General features: G+C 42.3%; 1 protein-coding gene and 4 non-coding genes across 5 annotated transcripts; 1 reads left to right on the top strand and 4 right to left on the bottom strand.

The window, feature by feature from the left end:
• Nucleotides 1-129: 129 nt before the first annotated feature.
• On the bottom strand, nt 130-27974 carry LOC121106759. The gene is made up of 5 exons (XM_040647457.2): nt 27626-27974; nt 27283-27496; nt 26946-27182; nt 24968-26837; nt 130-24267 (listed from the first exon to the last, which is right to left on the bottom strand). The coding sequence occupies exons 1-4, from the start codon at nt 27972-27974 to the stop codon at nt 26354-26356; spliced, it is 1284 nt and encodes a 427-aa protein (XP_040503391.2). The 3' UTR covers nt 130-24267; nt 24968-26353.
• On the top strand, nt 18800-18909 carry MIR365B (microRNA 365b). The gene has a single exon (NR_105452.1). It is a non-coding gene; the product is annotated as a microRNA 365b (primary transcript).
• Nucleotides 18813-18897, bottom strand: MIR365-1 (microRNA 365-1). The gene has a single exon (NR_031550.1). It is a non-coding gene; the product is annotated as a microRNA 365-1 (primary transcript).
• MIR193B (microRNA 193b) lies at nt 23633-23715 on the bottom strand. Its single transcript, NR_031545.1, has one exon. It is a non-coding gene; the product is annotated as a microRNA 193b (primary transcript).
• On the bottom strand, nt 27228-27299 carry TRNAT-CGU. Its single transcript has one exon. It is a non-coding gene; the product is annotated as a tRNA-Thr (tRNA).
• Nucleotides 27975-27987: the final 13 nt, after the last annotated feature.

Below are 27987 nucleotides of genomic sequence, written 5' to 3'. Positions count from 1 at the left end.
AAATAAGTTAAAGCATCCATAATCATAGGTACGCAGTATCTGCTTAATAATAAAACCAAAGCAGACACTTAAGAACCCTTATAAAATTCCAAGGATCCAAACAAAAGAATAACTGAAGAGCTTACACAATTGAGTTGAAGATACAGAGTTCTTTACTTATATTTCACGAGAAGAAAGTAACGGCATAGTAATTAAATAATACTATACTACGTTCAAAAACAAAGTCTCCAACTTCCCCCTCATTTCCTGTAGTTCAAGCCCTGTTTAAATCACTGTAAATCTGCTTGGCACTTACTGTGCTCAGCTATGCCAGTTCATGCGCTGCTCTGGATCCCATTCGCTCTCAGTGCTGGCAGCTGTCCCGGCTGCCTCACACCTTCCATGCTCTGAAAGAGTTGTTTTGAATCACAGTGCTGACTGGAGCTACAAATGTATGCCTGGGAGGTCAGGCAGCTGCACACGTTGCCTTGTACATTACAGATTCCTTAGCTTGGAAGCTAAAAAGCTGCCAGAAATCATTTGTCTGAAACTATAGTAATTCTACATGGATTGATTTGTCTGTATTCCACTCTGGGATGAAGTGTGCGGTATGGTAGTTTGTGGGAATCTGCAAGCATTTTGAGCTGGGTTTTTTTACATATGTGTATACCATGTCTCACAGCGTATGTTAATAATGACTTTTTCTTCTCACATAGTTCATCTGTATTTCCACAGATTACAATTATATTTTCAAATGTTATAGAATGAAACAGCATTTGAGGAGTCCCTTACTTACCTTCACATTGTTGTGAGTTCCTCCAAAACAATCTCATATTCACAAGTCAGAAGTCTTTGACTACTGGCAGGGTATGCGTGTAGCTATGGATGGGAGACATTAATAAAAATGGTGTCTTCTGAAAATTGTCATAGTTCATAGATAGTACATATGAAGATCTGAATGGTAGAGATCTTGTGGCCAAACATGATTATTTATTGATTTTTCTCCCAGTGGTGATGGAATGTTGTGAAGATGTTTTCTATTTATGAAAGTCAGTCCAATCTCAGAGGAAGATTGTTTTTTTCCCTGGGGTACTTACACTTAGCTACGTTGGATTTAAAAACTCCTTTCATTTTTATATTGCTGTGGCAAAGCTCATGTAAGTCAAACTAATATTTTCTTTAGTTTAGACTTAATTTCTATGAAATTCAGAGGGTCCAGACATACTTTCTTCCTGACATAAAATTCTTCTGACTTTCACTTATTATTTATACAACCTTCTAGAGTATATCTCAGAACATTGATTTATGAAGGGTTGGTCATTGCATAGAGTGAAGCTCAGCCACTCAAACTCACAGGGGTTTAATGTGTTTAGTGAACATGAATTTAATAAAGTACTTAGCTGCAGATTCCAGTGAACCCAAAAAGATTTATGGCATTATGAGGGAAACCTTACAGTAATTCCTGTATTTCATAGCTTGACACAGTGCATTGCTCCAGTAATTTTACTGGCACTTCCATTTATGGTCCTTTTTTTTTTCAGTTTTCCATAAAATCATATCAGAGAGAACTTCACGCTCTGCTAACAAATAAAAACAAGAATTGAAAGATTTTGATATATCTGTGGGGTGGACCAGCTGTAGTCCTTAACCCAATCGATGCTGTAGACAATTTCTGCTGCTGCAAAGCTAGAAGAGAATACTGCTCTTGATTTGTATGTTTCATTACTGTAATATAAATGTATTATTTTATTTTGCTCTGTTTTTCTTCCCTTTAATAACCACCTAAAAGAAACAGGCAATGAAATGCTAAAAGGGAGGATGAATGATACACTGTAAGGCAAGAGGCTCTATGACAAATTCCACACATTCACACTGCCAACATTTATCCACAATGCTGGCAAAATGAAAAACACTTCTGAGTTGCTCTGTTTATTTATAAGTCAGACAATTCCTTTCTTTTTCGTGGTAGGAGACAGCATTGGATAATCTGACTCTTATCACTGTCAGGTTAGCCACCAATTTTAATTGTGACATTGTGCAACTCTAACACCTGTCTGTGTCTCCAGCTTCTTCATCTGTAATAGTTATGTATCTCAGATTATTACGCTGACACTAAGGCTTTATTACATATGAAAATCATTATTTACGTGAATCTCATTTAGCTCTATCAACAAACTGCTCTTTCACTGTTGTGTTGGCAGTTTTCAAATGAAATTGCTGCACTTACGTTTTTCCAGACTGATGAATATAAACTCATCAGCTAAAACTCATACAGTTAAAAACTTCTCAGGCGTTGAATGATTGACCAGGTTTCAGAAAGTGAAGAATGCCAACAGATGTACAAAAGAGCATTAGAAATAAAAATCACTGAGAGTTGATTTAAAGTCTTCTAGTGTTACATCAGTGTACACTTGAGTATATGCACCTGTAATCCTATAACATGTAATACATTTCTTGCATATGAAGAATATTACTGAGAATGAAATAAATTTTAATCTTTAGATTGCAGGATTAACGTGTTGGCAGTTGGTCCAAACATCTAAGTGTTCTAAATAAACATTCCTAGAAATTATGTTGCTGTACCCAGCCTCCAGGTATGGTGGCCTGGGACAGTTTGGCTAATTCTGAGTATTGCAGCAATCCTTTAAACAAAACAAGCAAGGAAAGTAAAGCCTCTTAGGCCGTGAAAACCAAATAATCACAGGCCCTGATGAATGCAAATGCCATTTCTGTTAGATACTTAGATTTTTAAGATACCTTTGTTTAAAAAGAAACCATGAAACCTAAAAAACAAACTTTGACTAATTCTTTGTTTGTAGAATGATTTACATTAATAATACATTAACTATTAAAAAGGAGAGAATTTAGAGGAGAAACCTTTTGTATTCACAGTGCAAATGTAGTAAATCGATTTTTATTTTTAATAAAGCCAGAGACCAGTGTTCTATATTCTTCTTAAAAAACAAAGGTCTGACATTTTTTTTCCTTTGAAATACTGAGAATAACCTAAAGGCCTGGAATGGAGATTTGGTGTTGGCAGGAAATTGGCCTTCCTGTTGAGCATGTGCTTTTTGTTATTTCTGTGAAAAATCTACATATTTAACCAAGTTTTAACCCTTTCAGACATAATTCCTAGTAGGATCTCTGAATGCTAGTTGTTACTAGCAAAATCTTTGGGCATTCCATTGCTTAATTACTCTTCTGGCCACACTCTGCCCAGGTTGGATGCAAACTGGCCCCACAGGGCTTTGGAATATGCTCTGTCTCCTTAATGTGACTTAATTTTATGTCCCTCTCAAACTAGACCCTCTGGTATAGGAAATTCAGCTATATATCTCTGACTGTTTTTTATTTAACTTAAGCCCCCTGGTTTGGGACATCTGTCTATCTCACTTGCTTGGTAAGAAACAAGTAGAAAAAAATAACATCTTAAAACAATTACAGCTGTTTCTGAAGTGTTTGACCACAGATGTAGAGCCCAAATAGATGAATTACCTGGCAAGCTGGTTAGGCTGCCCTGCCTCTCTGCTGGCAGCTCCTGACCCATAACAAGGCTACAGAACCCACAGAATGATGGCTTTGTGGTCACAGAAGTTCACAGCTCTGGATGTTAAAATTTAACGAATAGGCAGTAGTTTAATTTCACATGCTCAGCAGTGAACTGTAGAGTTTTTTCCTCTTGTTTTGTTGTTAGGAAATAGCATAAATAATTATGGACGCAAACTGTAGATGTGGCTGGTAGGGAAGGAGTACAGTGTGGAAAAAGTTGACCTTCTTTGATATAAGTAGCTGTTAATGGCCGTAAAGAATTTGCAGATACTGAGCCTTTCCACCTGCTATTAAGAGAGTTACGAAACTTGCTAGTTTCTCATGTTTATGTTGGTTTAAGGACCTTGATCTGTCAATAGGACTCTGCACATCTCCCAAACTGCTAAAATTCTGAATTAACTTTCTACATAACAGCTTTACATTCAAACAACCTCCTGTGAGTTACAATAAAGTAGGTATATACCAAATTATCTTCAAGGCCTTACCAACTGAATATTTGTAAGGATTTGAACTTATGTAAATGACACATGATTAAATTAACATTACGAAGTCCACTGCAGATATTAGGAAGGGATTTCTAGAATCATCTTCTCCCTCATCTGGCTCTTCTCCAGAGTTCTGTAGTTACCTACAGTAAGTCACTAAGTCATCTATGGATATGTTTTCTTCAAAAATAACCATCCTCTGTACAGGCAGTGTTTGCTTGGAAAGGATCCGTCTGCCCCATAGCACAGAACTGCGGCTGACAGGGATTCTGGGCACCTTGCTGAGCTTGTTTCTGGCTGCACCAGCCCTAAAGCAGCAGAATGTGCACACAACAGCTATTTCAGTTCCATGTATTCCCGTGGGACAAAATACCAGTAAAGAAGAAGTGCCATTACAGAAGCGGAGTGTGCTTGTCCTGAAGCTTTTCAGAAAATACTTTGTAGTTATTTTAGCTCCAGAAAGCTAACAATTAGATCAACAAATTTGTTTCACCAAGAAAACTGGGCAGGAAAGGTAGTCAGTGCCATGAATGATCTCCTTATTGAATTCAGGTTTGCTAACTCAAATTGCCATTCCAAACTCCAGATTGCTAAATTCCATTTTAGCAATCCAAAATTTAATTTCAGCAATGTGGAGTTTATCCCTTTCATTTCTGAAGCCAGATAAGAAGGAATTGTCTGTTACTTTTCTTAGCAAAAAAGTTCTTTCAGATGAAGTTTTATTTCTTTCAGAATTCCCCTAGTTTCGAGACTTTGCTTTTTAGAAATTTCTCTTGAGAAATCAATTTTTTAAATTCCCACTAATACAGTTGTATGAAAGCATGACTATAATCAATAATCATATTGTAATGGATAGGGAGAGAGTTTTTCAATCTGTTGTTTTCACTATAAAACTAAAATTGTGCCCAAGGTCTGCTGATTATCTGCCATAGCTTCATATTGCCAGAGCAATGAATACAGAAATTGTAGCAGGAGACACAGAACTTTTTTTTTTTTTTTTAAAAAACAGAATAGGTTATGTGTATCACCTCATATATTCTTGACAATGCATCTCCCAGATACAACGAAGAACCAAAATGAGAGGGGGTGTGGAGAAACAACAGTATTCTTTAAAATGAGAGAAATTTTCTTTTTAGAAAGATGAGAAGCATAATAATAAAATAGACTTGTTGAGGCAAACACGTTGAAATCATTCAGAAAAGAAAACTGCATGACATCATGTGAGAAGGTCAGAACCAAAAAAGGACAAGTTTTATAGGCCCAAAAGCTTCTATTCATTCCTAAAGAATTTCTCCTAGTCACACAAGAATTGAGAGAAAGAAATAAAGCCATCATCCTTGGAACACTCACCAAGTACAAATATGTTGTCACAGACAGGAAAGGTCAAAAAAGTAAAAATACAGTAAAAAAAAAAGACATGGTTTTTAATCAGGAATGCTTACTGAGAAATACTGACTTACTGCTCGCGAAACCGGAGCTGATGCTTACTGCCAGTAATCCAAAGCCTGGAGCCATTGTGAAGCACTGAATGCTCTTGTTGTCTTTTTCAGCAATCTACTGCTTGCATATTAGAAAAATAATTTAGACTCTTTTTTTCTATCTGGATCTCAGAGCAGCAGGGAGAGTTTTACACCTTTATGAATTCAGCATGTGGATTCCCAGGCGCTTGTGATTTTCAGGAAAATAATCTACTTCACAAGCTGGTTTGGGCCCTGTAGTTCACCATGCTCTGAAGCAAATCAGTCTGTTGTCTAAACAGCTTAAGAGGCAATTAAACATTCAGGTTCAGAAGACTTCCAGGAGTTAAGTACTACATAATATTAGTATTTATGCTCACTGTCATATAATAAATTAATACTCTGCTGAGGGCAACATGGAAAATATTGCCATGTTGGTTGGACATTACAACCCTTACTTTTCTTCCTATTTATCTGCAAAACAGAACAAGCACCTGTCTTGGCCGTTTCAGTTCTCTGTCCAACACAGTAGCATAAGTCAACAACACGGATTTCTGTCTTGAAGGACTGCTAACAAGACTGTGTGCATACCACATGGCACAGGCTGAAGACTGTTTACCACTGCAGCACGTGTAGCAGGTGTATTCATCTCCCACCCTCCCATTCTCAGTATATAGGCAATTCACATTCAGCCTGCCTGGTCCTTGTCTGCGTTCCTTTTTGTGTTGTCTGAGAAAGCAGAGCCTTTCCCTGCTCCGGTTCTCTCTGGGTATTTTATTTTCTTTTCAGCCATCAGAACCCAAATTGTAAACTTGATGTACGAAATCTACCATGTTGATTGCATAGGCTCTCCAAAACTCACTTTTCAGCCCCAACCTTCAGAGGACAGCTGTTACTAGAAACTCAGAATTCCTTGTTAAGAAGCACATTCTTCACAAGTGCATCTACTGTGTCAATTAAAAAAAAAATAAAAAATCTTACAGATCTTTCCAGGTGGAGTTTCTCTATGCTTTACAAATTCATTAATTAGTGTGAAAAAAGATGGTATGATTTAGAAAGGAAAAAACAAACATTAATGTTGAAATATAAATAATAAACCATTTGATGCAAATTTGCAGAATTGCAGAAAAAAGCCAAGGTTTATACAGAAAAGGATCTGAAAGTTGTAGTGGTCTGGAGATAGACTATGCAACGGCATGCTGTTAGGAATAAGCAACAGTTGGAGTTTTCCTGTGACCTTTCAAGCATCTTTACTACTGTTTGTTTACCCATTCCTTTTAGCCTTTCAGAACAGTTGATATAATTTTAAACAGGCACCACAACACCAGACCTTGTTTCCAACACACCTGAAAATAAAATCTGCTGTGAAAAACATTCTTGAAAAATTACCTGCTTGTAATACTGTAATGCAATGGAAAGTACAGCAATAATAGTGGAGTGGCACAATCCTAGGCCGCAGCAAACGAGAACAAGCCCAAATGCTGCAGCAGCAGATACAGAAACAAAGAAATTAAAACTGCTTACCTTTGGAAGGCCTCAGGTACACAGAGATCTCCAGGGAGATCCCCTTGCCTCCACTGCCAGCCCTTAAATGAGAGCTGGGAAAGGGGGGATCGTGGCCCAACCCATCTGGTCGCTCAGTGCATTGCACTGCATGCACCTGAGCTGCCCTGGCCTGGCCCTGCCTTCCCACCAGGTGCTCCATCACTGCTTCCAGCTGTGACTTAGCATTTCCACTACAATGCTTTTACACAATATGGTTTCTATCTCTTGCTGTGGGATATTTGTGTACTTTACTGAATTCAGGTCTTGAGGATGCATACAGCAACTGTGGTGGTCAAATGAGCTTCAAGAGTCTCTGCTTTCCACTCTTGCTATTCAGCTCAACTCTCATGCCTCTCCTTTTGCTGTGCAGAGCTGGCATAGCTGCCCATGGGCTAGCAGGGAGCTGAAGTGCAGAACTCATCCACCTGAAAAAGAATACAGCAAAAACTTGCAGACAAACAAAACTTAAAGCACATAAGCAGAAGGCGGGAAGGACTGGGTGGAGATCTTGGGGAGCACCTAAGGGACATCACCCTCAGAGAGATTTACAGAAGCATCATCTCAAGGAACCATCTGGTCACAAAGTACAGTTTCACAACATTACTCATTGGGAGTTTTCCCATTAATGTTTTATACTAACAAAGGTCAGAATGGGTTACAAGAAGGTGGTTGATTAGGGAATGAAACAAAACCATGGATAATTTATTTGCTCTTTAGTCTGTAGCAAGTGAAACTACTCAGTAGTGAAAATCCAAAGAGTTGCATTTGGAGTCCAAACTGACAGCTTGAGAAATAACAGGTGATCAGGAATGAATCGGTACCAACAGAGAACTGCTCATTCTCTGCTAAACAAACTGTCAAGAAACCAAAGCTTGGCTCAGAAGTATGAGAATTAATCAGTTGGTGTCAGGAAGAGCAGTGATGATCATTAATTTGCCACCTGGACATATTCACTGATGGTAGTCGCTTGTGCACCAGCAATAGATAGCAGATGGGTATCAAGCCAGGAAAGCAAGAGTGGATTGGCCCAGCTTCCAAATTTGTTTTGTAGTTAAGTTAGCAGCAGAGTTTTCTGTCTGTTGAATGACTCCAATCTGATATTTGTTAGCTAAACAAGCCTAAACAGAAGAAAACCAAAGTGGAGCATCTGTGCCAGGTATGTTCAGATACTCACTCCAGAGTGTCTCATCAGCAGTCAAGCCTACACATTTTGCTGTTGCTGTATGTGGGAAAGGATCCAAGAGGAACAGAGATACTCTTCTGGATTATTCAATTCCAAGACTTTTTAATGTGAGAAGACTAAAAAAAATCTTTATGAGGAGTTGAATAACATTTCCTCACTCTTCTAACTCATGCAGTCTATTTAACTGATTCACAGACTACACAGTGTCTCCCATAACTTTAGATACTGGCACATAAATTTGGGGTGTAATCATCTTAAAGTCTCATACTCTCATCAGAAAGTTTTGTTCAGAGTGAATAACTTTTCAGAATTTAGTCTACAAACAGAGTGAGCCTGAGCTCTCTTTCTAGCTTGGAGTCACTCGATGGCTGAAAGTCATGCTCTTTGCTGTAGATGCTATTGACAGTTACAGAATACTTTTGGTACAAAAAGTTTCTCCTCTTAACTTCAAAAGAAATGCAACAGCTTTAATTCCCCTCAAGCCCCTCTCTGTCCCAGAGGTACTGCAATGAATCTGAAATTCCCAGTGTTAACAAGACTGCACTACTACAGAGATCGCTACAGAAAAGGGAAGGCATCATTGGGAAGTTGGTCAGCATTGATTTGGTGAGCTCTGAATCTAAGGATGAGCTGAACAGAGTTTACAGCAGTTGTTCAGTCTTTACAGTGATGTCTTCACTTTGAATGGTTTGATAGGAAGCTATTTAGGATGCATAGAAAACAAGTAAGGGAGCTATTGAGAGTAAAATGTAAACTTCAGTGTCACCTATTGGGATTCCAAATTTCCTTTGCTGAAAATTAGTAACTATCCTGGAAACAAGGGCTCTCCTGTAGTTTTATGAACTGATCCAGACCTTTTGTGGTATAATAAGGACTGTAAGACCTCACAGCTGAGCAGACCACTGCATATTTAGCACAGCCAGCCACAGCACAAAACTGGGATTTGATGAAGTAAAGCCAGTACTTCTTTTACCCACTGTAATGCTATAACATGATAGAAAGTACAGCAATAGTAGCAGGGTAGCACAATCCTGGGCTGCAGCAATGGACACAGAAACAAAGGAAGAAAAACCTCTTACCTTTGGAAGGCCTCAGGCATGCAGGGATCTCCAATGAGAGGGCTGGGAAGTGTGGATCCTGGCTCAACCCTTCCGGTCACTCAGTGCATTGCATTGCATGCACCTGAGCTCGTTGGGCTGGCCCTGCCTTCCCACCAGGTGTTCCATCACTGGCTTGGGCCGTGACTTAGCATTTCTGCTACAGACATGAAATGTAAAAGTTTGGCAGAAAAGAAAGTAAAATAAAGCCTTACTAGAAGATAGGAGAGCACTGTTGTGGAGAGCTGAACAAGGTGTGATGTGGAAGAAGTTTGTTGGTGTGATCTGCCCTTTTACTGATATATATACTCAGGCAAATATCTTGAGTAGCATGGATAACTGTAATGATAATTATTTAAAAACCTAGCACAAAAATATTACAAAACACTAGTCTTTTATTTTTGTAAAGAAAACAACAAGTCGGCGAGAGTACAAACCTGATATTATAGGGTATTAAAAAACAGCCATTAAGACATTTTGCCCTGGAAATTGGTATTTTCGGAGATGGAAATTATAGTCCTGTGCTTCCTGCCAACAGTCTGTAGGCAACAAGGTTTTTCTTTTCAACTGTTAATTTATTTTTCTCTAAAGAATGTGTGTACATGAGTTAACCAAGCTTGCCCCATACCTGCTTTTTTGAGCAGAACTATCTTTCTAGTAGTGCTCTATAGGAGCAAAGCTCCCTCCCACTTCACAGAAGATGGCACCATTCAGAAAGAGTTGTTTCAGAACATACCTGGTTTAATGATAGGATCAGTGAACACAGCAGTGTTTTCTTGGCAACAGGTTGAAAAGCTTGCAGCTAAACAGTTTCTTTGGAACAGTTTATTGGCATTCCATCTCTGCATTAGAAACTTGGATTTCACTTCTTATTTTGTTTTTCTGTTCCCCTGGTTCATTTCCTCTATCATTTTTTTCCTAATGATACATAAAAATAACATGCTGCGTTCTTTGTCCTGAGCAGAGAATTAACTGTGTTGCTCTTTGAATTTGTAAGGAGGCAGATTTGGTAAGAATTCTAGTTATAGGTATACATTATCCAATAATGAAAAAGGTAGCTAAATGAAAATCATCAACAGCATAGGTGGAAAGGAAACAATTTAAAGAGGTAAGTTTTAAATGTTTAACTTCCATTATCACCACTGCTGAACTTATATTCTGTGCATAAGCATTTTGCCTTAGAATTTAATTTTGCCCTCCTGCTGAAATGAAATACTTAAATTCATATTTTGAAGTTGGCAAATCGAACTTAAGGGCAATGCTTATTAGGCTAAGACATTCTGCTGTGTCTTGTGAACGCAAAGTGTTAGCATTTGGTTGCTTTTTTAATCTGAATTGTTAAACAGGCATTTTCCACATCCATGCACTTCCCTAAGAACAAGGCAAAAAATAGTCAGAGTCATTGAGGAAAAGGACAAGAGTTAACAGCTGGCTAGTATGGCTTCTGGAAAACTAAACTTTTCTTAATGCTTGTCACAGCAATAGCACAAAAACTCAGTTTGAAGTTTGCATGACTGTATAATGTATTCATTAGTTGTTATAATGTTTTTCACCAAATCTGGAAATAATACAAGAAAGAATTGTTGTTCAAATAGTTTACTCCACATTTATGAAGAAGTACTATTCCTGGTAAAAGTTAGAAAAATCTCATTGGTAGCCAAAGTGAACAGTCTACTTTTGTCAGATCTCATACTTGAATGTGGTGCAGGAATGTAACACCTGTCCTGAATTGCCCAGGACCCTCATGTTTCCAGGGCTACATGCTTACTAGAGTCCAGTCCTATCTCAGCAATTTTCTGTGTTCTGCATCTGGAATGAATATTCTGTTTCCACCTTCATATCTCAAGAAATATTTTTTGGGTGTATCTTCATTTTATCTATTTCTTCACATAACGCTTATTGAATTATATGACATTTACTATGATGTCTCAATAGTGCAGTTTTTTTTTTTTCTGCAAGGGTTGTAAATCATCTGCAGAATAGATGTTTGGCTACCTCCAACATTTCTGATATTAAATGTGAGAAAAATGCTTTTTGTTAACTGGAGCCATGTGTACATATGCAGATTATTTTTGAGCCATGTACTGCAGAAAATGTAACTCTGTTTCTTGTATTTCACACAAATATTTTTGTCTGATATATCTCTTTCATCATAGCTTTCATATTTTCATATTACTTCTTTTAACTGAGTTGCATTACAGCTGTTTACAGTACCAAGCCACATAAGAGTTAGAAACAGAGGAAATGGGAAAAGTAAGAATAAACAGTTTAATTCTTAATCAGCTACTGCTTTTGATACTTTAAACATGGTGATCGCTAATGCGGAAAGCTCTGGAAGCCTTAGTAAGCTGGCTTGATCATCTGAAGAATGCCAGTACTTCTTAGGGAAAGTTCGTGATTCATACTCAAGGATTAAGCCAAGAGAATCTTGTGACCTAAGCAGCCTGGCTCTCCACTGGTAAAAATGGGATTTTCTTATCTTCACAAAAATAATAATTGAGACAGAGAGCAGGGATGGAAACAGACAGTATACATTTGATTGCAGAGCTAGCAATGCTCAAACAGCATAAGGGAAATGGCAGTTTTGGCAAATTGTGAGTGTCGTGATAGAAAAATAAACTACAGTATGTGAAGTGTTCCTCAGAGATGAATCACAGCGTGTCTGAGAAGCAGCAGAAATATGAACTGTAACAAAAAACGATAGATATTTTGTCTTCAGTGTCTTGGGTGATCCTTAGGAAATGTTTAGTCGTTCACCTGGTAATTCAGGAAACAGCTCCTCCCTGGGTATCGATCTCTTCAAAATGATTGCATTAACGTGTATTTCTTTATGGTAGGTCACCAGTGCAAGAAGTGTGAGATTTGGAGTGATGACATGAAATCGAATCCTATTTCTAATAATAAACATTTACTTGACAGAGTCAGTCAACTTCAATATTATAGTTTCTCCATTTCTACAACTGAGATAATAATTTAGCTTTTTATTTATTTGTTTAGAATCTTGCAAAAATTACCTTTGAAATATGAGCAATAAAGGATACAACACATGGGAGCATTGCAAACTGACTCCCCGACCAAGAAAGTTGCATAAACGCATATCCTTTGGCAGAGCTCACTGATATAAACAACCTTGGTTATATTTAGATCCACATCTAGGTGCCTTGCCACCTCTGTCATCTCTCTTTATTCTTATTTTAGGGTTTTAACTACTTATATTTAATAGATCATAAGGAAATAGAAGATACAAAAGCACTAGCTATCATTACTTTTTGAGACAAGCAAAACATTATTGGTGCATTATAACTCCAGTCTTGTTTTGCATTAATTTCCCTTAAAGGGAGGATCAATATTAGCAAGCAGAACTGTAATCATTGTGTAAATCTGATTTTTCTGTTGGTTTCTTTAAAAATCGTGCAGTCAAATTACTTAGCATTTCCTTAGCATTCACAGTGCAGAAACATCTGATAGGTACGGAGAGAATTTTCAGCAGCAGCTTTTGTGGGGACTGCATAGGCAGGTAACAGCAAACTCCTTTCTGGGTAGTGCTGTGCTGGCAAATCAGTGATGAGGGAATGATGCTGCAAGGGACACATGTAGGCACAGTAGTAATTTTGATAACATCCAACTGTTCTGTTGAGGAAAATGTACATTTAAAGCTTCTGATCTGATTTCTTCAGGGAAAAATTACCATCGTTATGTTCCTGGACTCAGTTGCAACATCTCAAATTCATGTTTATTCATACATGCCTTTGTAATCCTGTTGAGTTGCAGTGGGAATTAAACAAATTGTACAACAAAAAAGTATAAATCATTGCAGTACATAAAGCAGTTTCCATCACTGCTCCTAGAAACTACTCAAATAACAGTAATGTTTGATCTTCTGTAAAACATATCAGTGCATTTAAATTTTAATTCTCTTCTGTGATGTTTGGAGAAAAAGTAGACAAATTGCATTAAGAAAGTCAGTTTCCATACAACGTTACTTTAAACAGTTTCAGAAATTACAGGCTAAATCTTTAAAAATTTTCCTTCAGTTTCAGCAGTGCACCATGCCTTGGTGAGAAGTGGAAGCAGACCTTTAGAGATGCATCCTGGACACTCCTTTTGCCCCCCTTGGTGAAAGAAGGATGGGATGCTGCCAGGACAGCCACAGTTTCTGCAACACAAAGCTGAAATTACAAGATTGTTGTCGTAAGAAAGCAGAAACAGTGTATGGCACTCCGTGCCCTGCAGTGCTGCCGTTCTTCCGTTGTTTTTACAAACATTGCTACCTTTCTAGGCAGCCAGGGCTGCTAATTTCTTCTCATTACAACTATATGAAAAAGAAGTGAGAGATACCTCTAGTACACCAATATTAATATGGTGAATAATTAAGCCATCAAGAAAACTGTATATGTTTTCAAAGAAGCCAAGCACCTGCACACGGACAATTTCTGTCTTATAGCTGTGTTTGAGAATAGTGAGAATGGGGAAAAAAAGCCTTTGCTGTATCTCCTTCAAGACAGACAGGAGTGTGTTTATTTTCACCAAATATCCATACACATATGACACTCTCTCAGAAATGGACAGTTGCTGGAAGAGTAACACCTTTTTATTCCTTATGATATATGTCCCGCACGTGCATCTCCTGTATGTGTGCAAATACAGGAGGAAGGAAGTCCTGGAAGACTTGGGAGCTCTCAGTGGGAAACCAAGGCAAAGGGCACAGTTCTCATACAAATGGGCAAAGGTATCTACATTCCACAGTGCCAAGCAACCATCAAATCCTGAAGAGATTCCTAATCCTTATTCTTGTCCTTCTTCAGGCATCTGGGCCTCATTGAAGTCTTGCAAATAATTAAGAATATTAGACCTCTGGTTACTGATCATCTTGCAGAAGTATGTATTTCATCTATCTGTCCTGGATTTCTTTTTGCTTCTACCCCATATTGTGAGACAGGATATTACAATAAGTTCTTCATATTTCTTTGTCAGTGTAACAACATTCTCCAGGCAAAATGTGTCACACTTTTCTCCATCGGATTGTTATTTCTCTAGAGCCATAAAAGTTGGCATACCATAAGTGCCAGTGGTGCTTAAAAGCCTGTCTTGATGGGGAAATGGATTGCAAAAATAGTATTTCCTTACTTTTGTAATGAAAAAAAAAGGAACAGTTTTGTAAAATAGCTGTTCAGTGAAATACACAAAAATGCCATTAGTATGAAGGATAAAAGTTCTCCTGCAATGCAGGAAGAGACCCTTTTTCGTTGTGCTTTTATTATTTGTAATTAATGTGCTCACCTCAGATTTCTGCCAACAGCCCAGCGCAAAATGAATCTCTGTGCATTCTCTCTTTGTTTCTCCTTGTTCTATCATGCTGTGTACCATTATGAGAATGTAAGGGAATATATGTATATATATATATGGCAGGATCTCTAATCACATATTTTTTGCTAATTTTAGTTCAAATACAGAGTTAGTGACAATGTCAATACAAACACAGTCTGTTTCAAGGTGTGTATACCCGTGTAACAAAAACAGTCAGGAAAGGACTTAGGGAGCACGGGACAGAGGTGTGCAGCAGAACGCACCTCTTCTGTGCCATATCCAAATACGGTACCTAATTTTCAATAGAAAAGGCAAAAACATGGAAACATGGCCCCAGTGTCCGCAAAGTGGACACTGCACAAACAGCAGAAAATGCTTATTTTTCATCTAATGAAGTGACTAGTCAAATTCTGCTTACTGTATCCTGTGCGTAGCATAGTTGCTTATGCGTATCAGTATAGAATTTATATTCCTCTATCTGCACCAGCCGAAAACACATACCACAGCCATAGTGGTGTAGTGTGTACAAAGGAGGCTGATTCATTGAGGACAACAGATAAAGTGTCCATAGCAGTGAAAGCTCTGGTTACTGAGGCCAAAAAATGTCTTTTTTCAGCAGATCAATTTGGGCACTGACGAATTATTTTTCATTTTTCAGCTGCACAAAACTTTTCCTCGCATTTCCGTCTTATTCGAGTGAACTAATAAGCCCCTGGTACAACTTTTGATACTGCATATCAACTTGTCACGTGTGGCAGCATTTGCCACAAGAAAATGTTTATCTTTTTGCCCCACTCAAAGCAATCAGCAGAACAGAAAGCTCCTGCAGAAAGACCCTGGCAGTGGCCTGCAGCCTAACAGGACTCCAGTTTGTGCTGTTCTGTTTTTCATTCCTATGTCTTTTTTTATATGAGTAAGCACAACATTTTCTAAACTCCAATGCTAAAGATTGCTAATGAATAGCTACAGCTTGAAGAAAAAAAAAATCCAAAAGACATGCAAATTATCCTTTGTTCTTTCCAGTTTTTCTAACACCTGAATGCCAAACACATACGTCAGCATTCTGCAGAATGACAAAACAAAGTCCCAATCCCCTATTGCATTTAGATGTGCTGGTGTGAAAAACAGAAGTGTTGTTCAGTGTTTCATAGGTGAAACAGGAAAGTACTCTTTCCTCTTTGCTGTGATATTGATAAAAAGAAGTGAGAATATGTCCTTGGGATACATATAAATGATAATGCTATCCACTATTACGCTGCACTTGAAAAGTTAACTTTTAAGATAAGATAAACTTGCTGTTACAGGTATTGTTACATATGGTGCAGAATTAACACTGACCAGGGACGTTTTCTTAGGGATATAGGCAAGCAGAAACACAGTGCAGCAGCTCTCCATTTCTTGCCTGCTTGCAGGTCACTTCTGATAAAAAATCAACATAACCAGACCCACCAAACAACGGTAACACTGGACTGGTGCCCTCCAGCCCCCACCACGTTCACAGAGCACTTGCTGCAGTGCCAAAGCATTGCACAGCCCCAGCAAGGGCAGGCATTCATTCCCCCCTGCACTGTATGAGCATCTGTGTTTCAGGACACTGTACTGAGTGTCCTGCTTTTGGAGAAAATCAAGAGACTTGAATTCACTAATTGGTGTAGCTTTTTCACGCATGCATGCCATAGTGGGATGTTAGCACAAGGTACGTTATCAGTAAATTGCAGCTGTGGCTGTCTTCTTTCTGGCAGGAGTGCCTTGAAACAGCAACCTTATGGTTTTTTTTTTTTTTTTTTTTTTAATTCTTGGAAGTTTCTGTTTATTAACAGGATAATCAGCAAAGGAGGAGATAGGGATAAAGCTGGTATGGGAAGATATTGTGGTTAAAGCCAGAGCGGACTTGCCCTGAGCCGCTGCCCCAAATGACAGGAATCAGTGTTCTGCAGGGAGCTGCTGGCTGCAACTCCTCACTGTGCCTAGCAAAGTGCATGCAGTAGCTCACCTTGCCTCATCCCACCGAAGGCCCTTGGCACCTCCCTGGGATGTGGAAGTGCCTACATGACATACCTTAGCTCTCCTGAGCAGCTCTTCTGCGATGCAGGTGCAGCAGTGCACTGCACTGTATCTTGATTCCCCTCCTTAAATTTATTCTCAGGACTGCTAGCTCTGAAGAAATATTTTTCTTGACAGTGATGTAATGTGATAAACACATTTTACATATGCACATTTCAGGGAAAATCCTAATTTTGCTACAGTCTAAAGACTCTGACTCTAAGTATGTGTGTATGTAAGAATCAGCTGTTGAAATCTACAGGCTGCATCTCCAGACAGTTGTATGAAAAATGGCTTCTGTTAAAAAACACATTTTTTCTGATATTCTTAAAAGTTTATGTGTCACATGAGAAAATAACATAGAACAAATGTAAAATCAGATCAGCTTTAATGCTCAAAACTATTGCACTGCTCTTTATATAGTATTGTCACAAGCACAGTTCCCCAGAAGACTCTTAAAAAATAATTAGAATCCCAGTCTTTTCCCATTAAGTCTGTTTTATATAAAGGTGATAAAAATTGTAGCTCTGGGAGTAATCCCTCTGCAGATCTTTAATACTGCAGAACATGACAGAATCTGTGCAGTCTCACACGTTTTTAACACATCAGCCACAGAGTCTTTTGGAGCATTACTTGGAAATTAAAAGTTTACTGAACAAACACCTTTATTCATAATATTAATAATTTAGTTATCTAATACTTTGTAAGTGCTTTTGGTCATTTTCAGAGCTGCATAAGCCTCAAGCCAGCACCTTTCACTCACGTTAGAAGGTGCCAGGAATCACTTTGTAATCAACAAGCCAAATAGAAACACAGAGGTAGTGATAGGAACATTTAGAATTAATGCAATGTCTAGCTTTTCTACTGCTTTCTGCCTGGACACGCTACTGAAATGCTTTTCCACGTTGGAATGGATATGTAAGCATGTTTTGACCTGTGAGCACAATACTGTGCAACACAGCTCATTCAGTCCTTCAAGACAGTGGTTTTCTTATTGCAGCATCTACCTGGGCATCAAGGGTTTGGGGTTCTGGTCATAACAGCTAGCTCCCCTTGTGACCTACAGGATATGACTTAACCTGTAAGATTTTCCCGCTGAAAAAATGAGAAACACTTCTTCAGGAAAACGAAGAAGAAAAATTCCTTGGGGTTAGAACAGTATAAAATGGGGGAGAGGTGTGTGAATCTAGTTTCTTTCCTACGTTACCAAGTATTCTAAAGGCTCTTTGAAGATATTTGGCACTGACAAAGGGACAAAGTGATGCAGTATATTCATTATTTCTTCTAAGCTAGTTAGTGAAGTCAAGAATACGTTTTACACAACCCAGCCCTACATGTGGCTACTGAAATAAATGCTACTAGCACTGCACATGTGAAGTGATGATATACTGTGCTGCAATGCCCAGACAAAAACACGGTATTTACATTTATGTGTTCTGCCTTTCCATCAAGAAAACTGTGGAAAATTGCAGAATTTGAGTACTCTGCTGCCTACCAGGAATAAACTGTGCCTGAGGAGGAGTGTGGACTCAGCATCGCCCAGCAGGGCCAGCAGCATCCCTTCCTCCTGCCCACACAAACACCTCCTGAGCAAAAAGTACACTGTCGCTGAGCACTCACAGTGTCTCTTCTAGGTTTCATCTTCAATTTCTTTATTTGGGGACTGTGTGGGGATGTGATTTGAATATTGGAGTGTGCATGCCTTTAATCTAACTAAAAATACTGGGCAGATCTTTTAATTTGATTAAAAGCCTGAAGTATGGTCCTAAAAGCAGTTAACATTCTGAGTGAGGTCCACTATAACAAAGTCATTCAAATCTGTGAAAAATCTGTGTCACATTTTTAGACACACATACTGAATTCTTAAGTTAAAAACACGCTCATTGCACCAGCAGAGTGCAACTCACCCTTATGCCAAAATATGTTCCTTTTGCTAGGTACCGTGCAGTTATCAGCATGTCCCTCCCATTTATGACTTAATGACATTCGTTTATCAACAGGTGGTGGCATATCTTGCAATTACATTTTAAGCAACATTAAACGCAACCAAAAATAAGGTAAATAAAAGAAAATCAGTTGCTCTTTGAAAGTGTTTTTAGAGAGAAGCTGTACTTAGAAGCTAGGTCTTCAAGTAGCTCACACCAGGCCCAGCAACACAGAAGAATACTGCAAGAGCAATAAGGATTTTTAGGGGCATTATGATAGTGTAATGGAAACACATCTGCCCCCAAAAGTCCCTCATTTTCCCTGCGGTAAAGAGCCATGCAGGAAGTGGTGAATTCTGTGGAACATTGAGAATGAAACTATAAAGCAATTTTTTTTTTTTGTTAAAACACTTTTCCAACAATACTTCAGGATTTCAGCATTTCCTGAGCCCAGTCCATAGGAAAACAGTAGTTTTCCAAACAATCGCTAGCTCACACACCTGGGCTGCATTAATCGGTTCTGTCCATCCACCAAAGTGAATTCTGACAAAGTTCCCTTGAAAACACTGTTAGTACTGGAAAGCTAGGAGGAGGAACTACACAGAATTGTAGGGCAATTTTTGTTCTTTCACCTATCCAGGATTTCAAAACAAAGCAGAATGATCAACAGGAATAGTTGACCTGCATCTCTGTTTTCTAAGGATTTGCTTCAAGTGACGGTGCAAAGTTAGGTTTGTAGGAAAAGGGAGTACATAATAAAGTCATACAACTGTTACGTTTTGTTTTACAGCATTTCAATATATTTTATGTGTAGTCATGTGAGCAATTTCCCATACATAGAGAAAGTCTGCTCAGAGTACAAACAAATAGAGGAATCCCCCTTTGGTTAAGACTGCATATTGCATATTTACAAATCTCCATAGCAAAGCAGCACACTGGAACTGTTATGCCTATTCAAATCAACAAGCCTAATGAAAAGTCTCTTTTAAAGTAATTAACTACTACCACTACTACACACTAACTACCACTTAGTGGGCATATTCTTCAATGGATCTGTGGAGCATAATATATAGAATACAATATTGTTGGGGAAAACAAACAAACAAACAAACAAAAAAAAAACAGTAACCAATTGCTTATATGTTATTTAATATGCCATGCTATGTAATCCATTCGGTCTTTGTTCCTGTACCCATGTTCCAGAAACATTACTGTGATCTTGCCTGAATTTGGTGTTGATGCAGCTCCGGTGGCTTCCAGCAGCACCCATGTGCCAGCTGCCAGGCCTTGCCTGCTTTCAAGGAGGCCTTTTGTTGCAAAAGAAAACTTTTATATGGACAGCAGCAACAACAAAGTAAAAACTTAGGTTCTGATGACTCTACAGACTGATGTTTCCAACAGAATTTATAGATAACAAATAGAAATATCCCAGCAGTAAAATCACTGCATTCTATTACCGATCCCGGAACATCCTGCAGTGCCTTTTCTCAGCCTTTCCAAAAAGCGTGTACACGTGTCCTGTCGTAGATGACAGAACACATTTTGTCTTTCTTTATTTCTCCCGGCCTACAAAACTGTCACTTTCAGACACGGATCTCTTGCTCCTGCATTATGTCAGCTTGTAAGGAAAGGCCACGAATCTATTAAAACGATTACCAGTAAAGATGTGCACCCAGCAGCCACCGACAGGACCGGCCCGGCCCCACGGCAGAACTGCTGGCACACTCTGACAAAGGCAGAAAAGTCAATTCTCTGTTCTTTTTTCAATGCCTGTGCATTTACCAAATTCCCCAAATGTTTGCATCACTTGAGGAAAAAAGCATATTACCTTGCAAAGAGTTATTTAGTTATTTGCACTGAGAACAGGGCAAGCGGTGACTTAAACTCACTTAAAGTCCTCCATTTCACCAGAATGCTGTACTCTTAAGCTGCACGTTCTGAAGCAGCTTTATACGTCGAATAGAACCGCTTTTATTCCACTTCTTCCACCACAGGTGCAGCTTCCACATCAGAGCAGTTTTTCCTCTAATATTTTAAAAAATGTTTTAAATGTGACTGTTTTTTTTCTTTCATAACCAGCAAATACAATTTTCAAGACAAAAAAAGGTGATGATACCTCTGTGAGATGCATGTGAACAGATTTTCTTTCGGTGTGTGGAGCAGGCCTTGTGCAGGCGAGCAGTGCTGATGCGTACAGTTAGAATTGCGAGGGAAGAGCAAGCCAGCACAACACACCACGGCTGCCCGCATTCCTGCCCTGGAAGAACTCCAGACAGCCTCACAGAGGGGGATGACTGACCTCACAACCTGTACTACGGTACAGCTTGGAGCCAGGTCCCGAGTTCCCAAACTCTGGTCACTGCCACCCTCTCCTTCCCAATGGCCGTATTGGAGGGCAGTCACAAAACTCTTGTGGTAACTTGTGGTCAGGGCATGTCAGATGCTGAGGCCCTGCTTCAGAACTCAGGCCACAGAGCAATCCTCAAGCCATACCACCCGGTTCTGATCTCGCTGCTTCCAGTAATGTGTCCACATATTTCTAAAGTGAGCAGACAGACACCGGATAACCCTCTCCTGCTTCACTGTGCATAAGCTGTTTTTTAAAGCTTTGCTTCAAAATGCTGAAAAGTCATTCTAAAAATGAAGTTTTAATTTATTTTACATAGAAAACAACTAGTAGGGCTTTCAATTTTATAAATGATGAATGTGATAAATAATTGGAGTTGATCTTTCTAAATACTATCTTTTCGATACTTTGTGACACTTTTTATCTCGAGAAAAATGAATTTTGATTCCGAATATACTGCCTTCTTTTCATCTTCCCTAAATTCCTTCTTGCTTTTCAAACAAATGGATCCTGGCTGTCCCATTGCTGATGCTGGGCACTGCGGGACGCTCCAGGAGCAGTGGTGCTGGGGCCACCCCCACCATGCACAGAAGCCCTGAGGAGATCACCACAGCAAAGATCACATTTTTGCAGGATAAATGTTTAGGGTATCAATCAAGGCTTTTTCTAATTGTGATTAATTTGGTTAACACGTATAAGGTAAATATACATTTAAAGCTTAACAGCTACATGTGATATCCATCACAGTAGAAACTGTCCATTTTACTGCACACGAGAGAAACAGGGGCTCATTATGTAGGCTTAGTGATGGGAAAGAAGGTGATGAACAATTTTGGGTGAGAAAAGCCTACAGAACTATCGCTATGATCTTTAAGAGTGCTCAGTAGCCACTTATGGTCATACACACTTTATAACTGTGTTAATTGCACTTGAATGAGTACATGTGCATTTTCTTTATCATCAGTAGAGAACGAGATAGAATCTATCTGGAAAAAAAAATCAAATCTAGCTGTTTAACAAAATGTGAAGCACGCCTCACTGAAACAGTACAAAAAGACATGCTTCAATTGAAGAGCCTTGAGGAAAAAGTCCATGAGCAGCAGAGCAGAGCTGATCTCTTGTTTCCTTGAGAGGTTTCCTTGAGAGCCAGACCTTCCAATCAGCCTGCTTTCCAGTACCTGATTCTCTGCTCTTCTGTTCTTGGACTACTGGCAGTGAGTCCACAGGAGCCAAACAAACCTGAGTCTCACAACTTGTGACACTGGACACGTCTGCAGTGTACTCACAAACTAAGCACTATAAATCCAAAATAAAAATAAACCAACAGCTTAATCAGTTCCTGAAAACTTAACCTTCTGAAAAACGCTGCTCTGGAACAGTATTACTCCACGCAGGACAGGAGCTAAAAAGCATACAAGTAGCACAATGGTGACCTTAGCTCTCCCAAGTCAGATTTCAGTCTTGAACAAGCGAGTAATGTGTTGCACGGAGGTTTTGCTATGTCCTATTTCCTATGTGTAGCCATTATATAGCTATACAATGTGAAAGAGCAGAATTCCATGGAAAAATATCAGTAATTCAGCACAGTATCAATTTGCTTCAACATACAGATCCTGCATATCATCACCTGATATGTCCCAAACCAACACCTTATTTTTTTAACCCTGCACTGCTGCGTAACTTCAGCTGAATTGCCACGCTTGTCTGAAGTGCTCACATGGACGCAGTTTGAGTAGGTCAGTGCTGGAAGTGCCTCTGCCTGCAAGCTTAGTGTGACAGCTGCATCCAGGTGTCAGTCTGTAACTTCAGCAAATAATTAACTGCTACCGAATGCCACAGCCACCACAGGCACACTTACAGTGACCAAGAGCGTGCTCCTGAATCCCGTGTGCTGCAGACATCGGCCGCCTCTCACACTGTACAATTTATAGTGTCCTTCATTCTGTCATCAATATACGTGTGCTACAGTTGGAGCCACAATAAAGCTCAACTTATCCACTAACAACCTTTAAACACCTACTAGAATTTCATTTAAAAGTCACCTACAAGTACAAATTATGCTTAGATCCTTTAGGCTGCTGGTATCAAAATGTAAGCAGTAGCGTAGACTTGAATAGCCTTACCAAGCTCAGACTTACTCGTCACAGCATGCTATAACATCTTTTATCAGTACACAAATTAGTCATCTTCACATTGATTTAAAGATACAGACCATGCACACGCACATGCACACGCACACACACTGGGCACGCACTGAAGAAACAGGCTGTCTGGAGAGGGAGAGACGTGCAACTGACATAGTTTGTCAGCAAAGGAACTGTGGAGGGGACAACAGAAATGTTCCTTCAGGTTGGACCATTTTCTGCGGGTTTAAGCTGTCTCTCTTTGCTAGAAATATCTTTTCTTTTCTCCCAGTTCACTTATGCCAAACAACTACTCTTTGAAACATCACTTTGTCTTCTGCTAGGTTTTTATGGAGAAAAAAACAGAGACCTTTTATAAGCTACAACAGTGCTTAGAAAGCCATTTCATGTTTAATTTGGGGGATGCTAGTGTTACCTGTCCACATTTTACTGCTGAAGGTGACGTTAAAGTTGAAATATTGTTGCATATTTAAGTGTGCAGTAGCCCGTTACTGAGTGCAGCAGTAGCTTAGTGCTAAGTTTAGTGTCCATTGTAAGACCAGAACGCATTGGTTTCCTTTGCAGAACAAAGTGACCACCAAAAGCGGGACTTTGTGGGCCAGTTGGATAAAACATAAGCTCATCTCGCCCCCAAAACCCCGACTCTGGAACCACAGCCTTCTGAGATTCAATTTGTAAGTCAAGTATCTTTGTAAGATACACCCAATTAATTGAGAGAATCACTACTTATAAGTAGCTAACCTGGGAACTGATAAATGAGACTTGTATCCAAGTCACAACACACACTGCCTTTTCTGGACGGCAGGAATTAATTGCTAACAGATACCTTGCGGTCTTACTCACACGTCAGGATTGGTTTGTTTAGTTAAGCAGCACCTTCTGTAAGCGCCCATAAAGTCACATTGAACCCACCCAGAGCAGCAGATTTACCAGACCCAGCATCCAAAGTATCTATTCTTATCTTTCCAAAGGATCAGCTTGTGTGTCTGTTCTTCTGTATCGCAGACTAAAGCAGAACCGTTGCAGGAGGTGTCTGCCCTGACTCCTGCTGGGTTACAGCTGCGGCCCTCCACAAGGGGCTTCACGCGACCCGAGCGCGGCCGTTCCCTGCTGACAGCGGCAGGTCGAGCGCTCCGCTGGGTATCTGCATCGCACAGCCCTCAGCACTGCGTTCCTCCACAACTTCTTTAAGGGATGAGGAGAGCTCTGCATACAAAGGGAACGTATTTTCTGAATCCTCCGTTTATAATTCCTACAGGTTTTCTAAATAAATACCGAGTTTAAAAGCATTATAGTTTACACTTGGCGGCCGAAGTAGGTAAATGCTGTCAGTTACGTTAAAGAAACGAATTACTGTGCTTGAAAAGCCACTACTACGTTTATGCTACTTTTGGAAATCCAAATCTGGAGCCAAGGAATGCTGTGCTAGCCGGACTGCATGCTCAGCAAACACATCTCGAGAGAAAAACGCGAAGTAGATTGCAGACATTCCGACTAAGCGGTACGGATAAACGCGGGCCTGCAGCAACAGCAACGGACGGATTCGTTTCTCCTTAAGATACCGGGCTTTTCTGAGGGCCGCCGCAGACAGCAGCTCACCCGCACCGCCCTACGGCCGCCCCGCGCCCGGCGCACACCTGTAGCTCCCGCGGGGACGGCGCGGCCGCGCCCCTTCGACACCGCACCGCACCGCCCTGCGGCCTCCCGCCTGCCGGCGGCCCCTGCGCGGCCTGCGGCACGTGGGCGCGGGGCTGCGGGGAGCGCCGCCGGCGGGGAGGGAGAGACGGAGGCTGCCGGAGATGCGCGGCCCCGCGCGGAGAGGAGCGGAACGGCCCCACCCCGCGGCGGGGCGCGGCTCACTGTGCTGCGGGGCGGCCCCACCTGCGGGGCCGCGGGCGCGACTCACCGCGTGCCGGTGCCCGGCGGCGCCCCGGGGCGGAGCGGGGATCCCCTGGCAGCTTCCCGGTCCGGAGAGCAGCGGCCCGCAGTCCTCGCTGCGCGGGCTCCTTCCGTTGGCCAAATCCTGACTCATGACATAAAAGGAGCACCCTGCCAGGCGCACAGAAACATTTCTTCATCACGGTCACGCCACGAGCCAAACAAGAGGCCACATCGAGGGGAGAGGGAGCGGGGGAAGCAGAGAAAAAGAAATCGAGGTTTCTTTTCTTTTTGTTTTCCTTCTTTCTTCTTCTTCTTCTTCTTTTTTTTCCTTCTTTTTTTTTTTCCCTAAGCTCCTTTTCCTTTAAAAATAATAAAGTGCACGAGGGAAAAAAAGAAAAAAAAGCCGGCACCGGGAAATGAGCGGAGCAGCCGCACCGCCCGCTGCCACAAAGGCTCCGTTCCGCTCCTTCCCGCACCTCTGCCACAAAGGCTGCACCGCCCCGCGCCGCTGCCGCCCCGCACCGCCCTCCCGCACCCCGCTGGGGCCGCGACCGTCTGAAAGCCGCTTTTTTTTTTTTTTCTTAGAAACTACCTCCAAATATAGTAGCAGCGAAGGGGCATTCCTAGAAATTCGGGAGACGTCGGGAAGGGCAGATATGCGAAATTCAGCTTCGCTTCCTGCAGAGGGCTCCCGGCACGGGAGAAAAAAGCCAAGTGAGCGATAAAGTGCTTTTCATGCTGCTTTGATCAGATAACGGTTCAGAAAGGAAGACCGGTAAAACATGTAACTCACATTTCTCCGGTAAGGTCTAGAAGCTTTATAGGAGCAGCGAGCTAATTAGTAACCCCTGCCCTCTTTTCTACCCGTGTTTATGGACGTCCGTCGCCCGTATTGACTTTCGCGTGTCAGCCCCGCGCACCCAGCGAACGAAGGGCCGCGTACGGGGGCAGATGGGGCGGACGGGCACGGCAGCTCCGCGGAGCGCCGCTCTCCCAGCCGGGCGGTTCTGCCCGCCAAGCCGCGCTGCCGTCAATCATTCATGCCGTGGCTGTGGCTGCGCGCACGACTCGCGCGGACGGGACGCCCCGTGTTGGCATTCGCCGAGGGGCGACAGCGGCACCGCTCCGCTCCGGGCTCCGCAGCCGTGCTTTGCTCCCATCAGGGCGGTCAGCAGAGAGCTGTGCCGCACGCTCCGTAGGAAGCAGAAGCGTAATTAATGCTTGCGGAGCACAAACGTGCCGCTACGCGCTCCTCGTTCTGTAAAGACCTCAATGCTTTTCTAACAAAGCGTTATTTAGCCAAGAACGGCAAACGTTGCTGCAGAAAACAGCAGCTGGATTTTGTGGAGAGGTAACGGACTTCAATTAGTGTGACTCGCAGGTGAACTGAACTCCCGTAACGAAATTCCCCTCAGCCACGTGAACTCCTCGTCGTTCCGTCAGTGTCACTGCGACGGGCAAAGCGCCCTCTGCCCCCGTTCCAAATGCAGTAAGAAATCCGGGCTCCGGCTTCGCTTCGTATTTGACAAACTAATTTAATCAGACCCGTTACGGACACGTGCGGTTCTGCGGGGAATCGGCTCAGTCCGAGCGCCGGCCCCGGCCGCTCCTCCGCTCGGATTCTCCGGTTTCGATCTGAGGACCCCGGGGCCGCCCCGCGCTTCGAGCCCACGGGCGGAGACGTTCCGGAAAGCAGACAGCAGCGCACAGCGGTCCGGGTGCGACCCCTCTCGCTCTGCGTGCCGAGACCGCCCCGAATTAACGTTTCCCGTTCTCCGTCCCTCTTCCCCAGGGCAGCACGGAGCGCTGCGGAGCATCTCTGTGCCCTCGTGAGAGCCGGCGGTGCAACGAACGGCAGTCGTTCGTACGGCCGGATCGTTTTCCTGGCGGTAAACCTGCTCAAAGGAAAAAAGCCAAAGACAAAATGAACAGTTACTGCCCTTCTTTAAGTCAGAACGCGGCTCGGGTGCCGACGGAATCTGCAGCGCGGGACAGACTCCCACCTCGCGCCCGTCTTTCCCCGCGCAGCGCGTTTGTCCGCACGGCAGCGGCGCAGCTCTGACTTTACGCAACAGTGCTGCGGAACCCGCGAGGCCGAACGTCTGCGAGAGCCGCCCCTGCCGCCGCCCGCCGAGCGCCCCGACCACCCGCAGCACTCCGGGCCGATCCGACCCGGCCGCCGCGGCGCTGCTGGCGGTTCCCTTCGTCCCGTCTCTGTGGCTCCGCGCTGCCGCCGTCCCCTAAAAAGCACGACCACAGGAGCCCCCTCCGGCGCAGACCCACCAAGGCACGGACGGGGTTCGAACCCGTGATCTTCGGTTTACGAGACCGACGCCTTACCACTTGGCCACCGCGCCTGCGTTAACGGCTCGGCCCGAGGCCGTTCTGTCGCTGGCGCCACTCCCGCTGCTCCGCGGCCCTCGCGGTGCGCGCGCGTCAGCACCTGCGGCCGTTAGGCGCGCGCGCGACCGTTGCTCCCTCAGGCGAGGCCGTCCCGCCGCGCGTTCCGCCTGCGCGGCCAGGCGTTCCTCTGCCGAGAGGTGGCCCTCGTGTGCTCAGAGCCGTAATTGGAGCAGTCTTCCCCGGGACGGGAAAAACAGCTTAGGGAGGAGGAAGAAAAAGCAGGAAGAAAACGCGCATCCTCCCGGAAACGGAGCGGGAGTGCAGACTTTGCGGTAATTACGTGTTAAATGCGGAGTGACGTTCGCTTTGCGAAAGCGCAGTCCCGCTGCCTGGCGTTCGTTCTGCATAAAACCTTGGTGCTGTGAGATGTGGAAAAGAGCGCCGTGTTCCCCAGCGTGTGCTTTTCTTACTCCGGGGCCTGGGCGGGGTGTTTGCAGGTGTCCGCTGGGACTCGCCCTAATGGCGGCCTGGGGGAGTCCATCCCGCTGCGGTGGAAGGGACTGTCGGCGTGTCGGTAAAGGCCCTCTGGTGCAATCAACGCGGAGCTCAGTGTCGCTGATGTGATGGTGACCAAATGCAGCTGTCCCGCGAGGAGCGTCCTTCTGGGACGTTCTTTGTGCTGCAGTCATAAGGAAGTCTTAT

Source organism: Gallus gallus, chromosome 14, assembly GCF_016699485.2.
Source record: "Gallus gallus isolate bGalGal1 chromosome 14, bGalGal1.mat.broiler.GRCg7b, whole genome shotgun sequence".
In the NCBI taxonomy this organism is placed as follows: domain Eukaryota; kingdom Metazoa; phylum Chordata; class Aves; order Galliformes; family Phasianidae; genus Gallus; species Gallus gallus.
The sequence above is the reverse complement of the archived record's forward strand: the minus strand, read 5'-3'. Positions and strand labels throughout refer to the sequence as shown.

What these genes read in the sequence shown, in the direction of transcription:
- LOC121106759 (XM_040647457.2), bottom strand. Translation starts at nt 27,974, where the DNA reads ATGACTGCAGCACAAAGAACGTCCCAGAAGGACGCTCCTCGCGGGACA. An exon ending in CGTCACTCCGCATTTAACAC is followed by an intron (nt 27,497 to 27,625) that starts GTAATTACCGCA and finishes TACGGCTCTGAG; the next exon opens with CACACGAGGGCCACCTCTCG. An exon ending in CGGGGAAAGACGGGCGCGAG is followed by an intron (nt 26,838 to 26,945) that starts GTGGGAGTCTGT and finishes TCCTTTGAGCAG; the next exon opens with GTTTACCGCCAGGAAAACGA.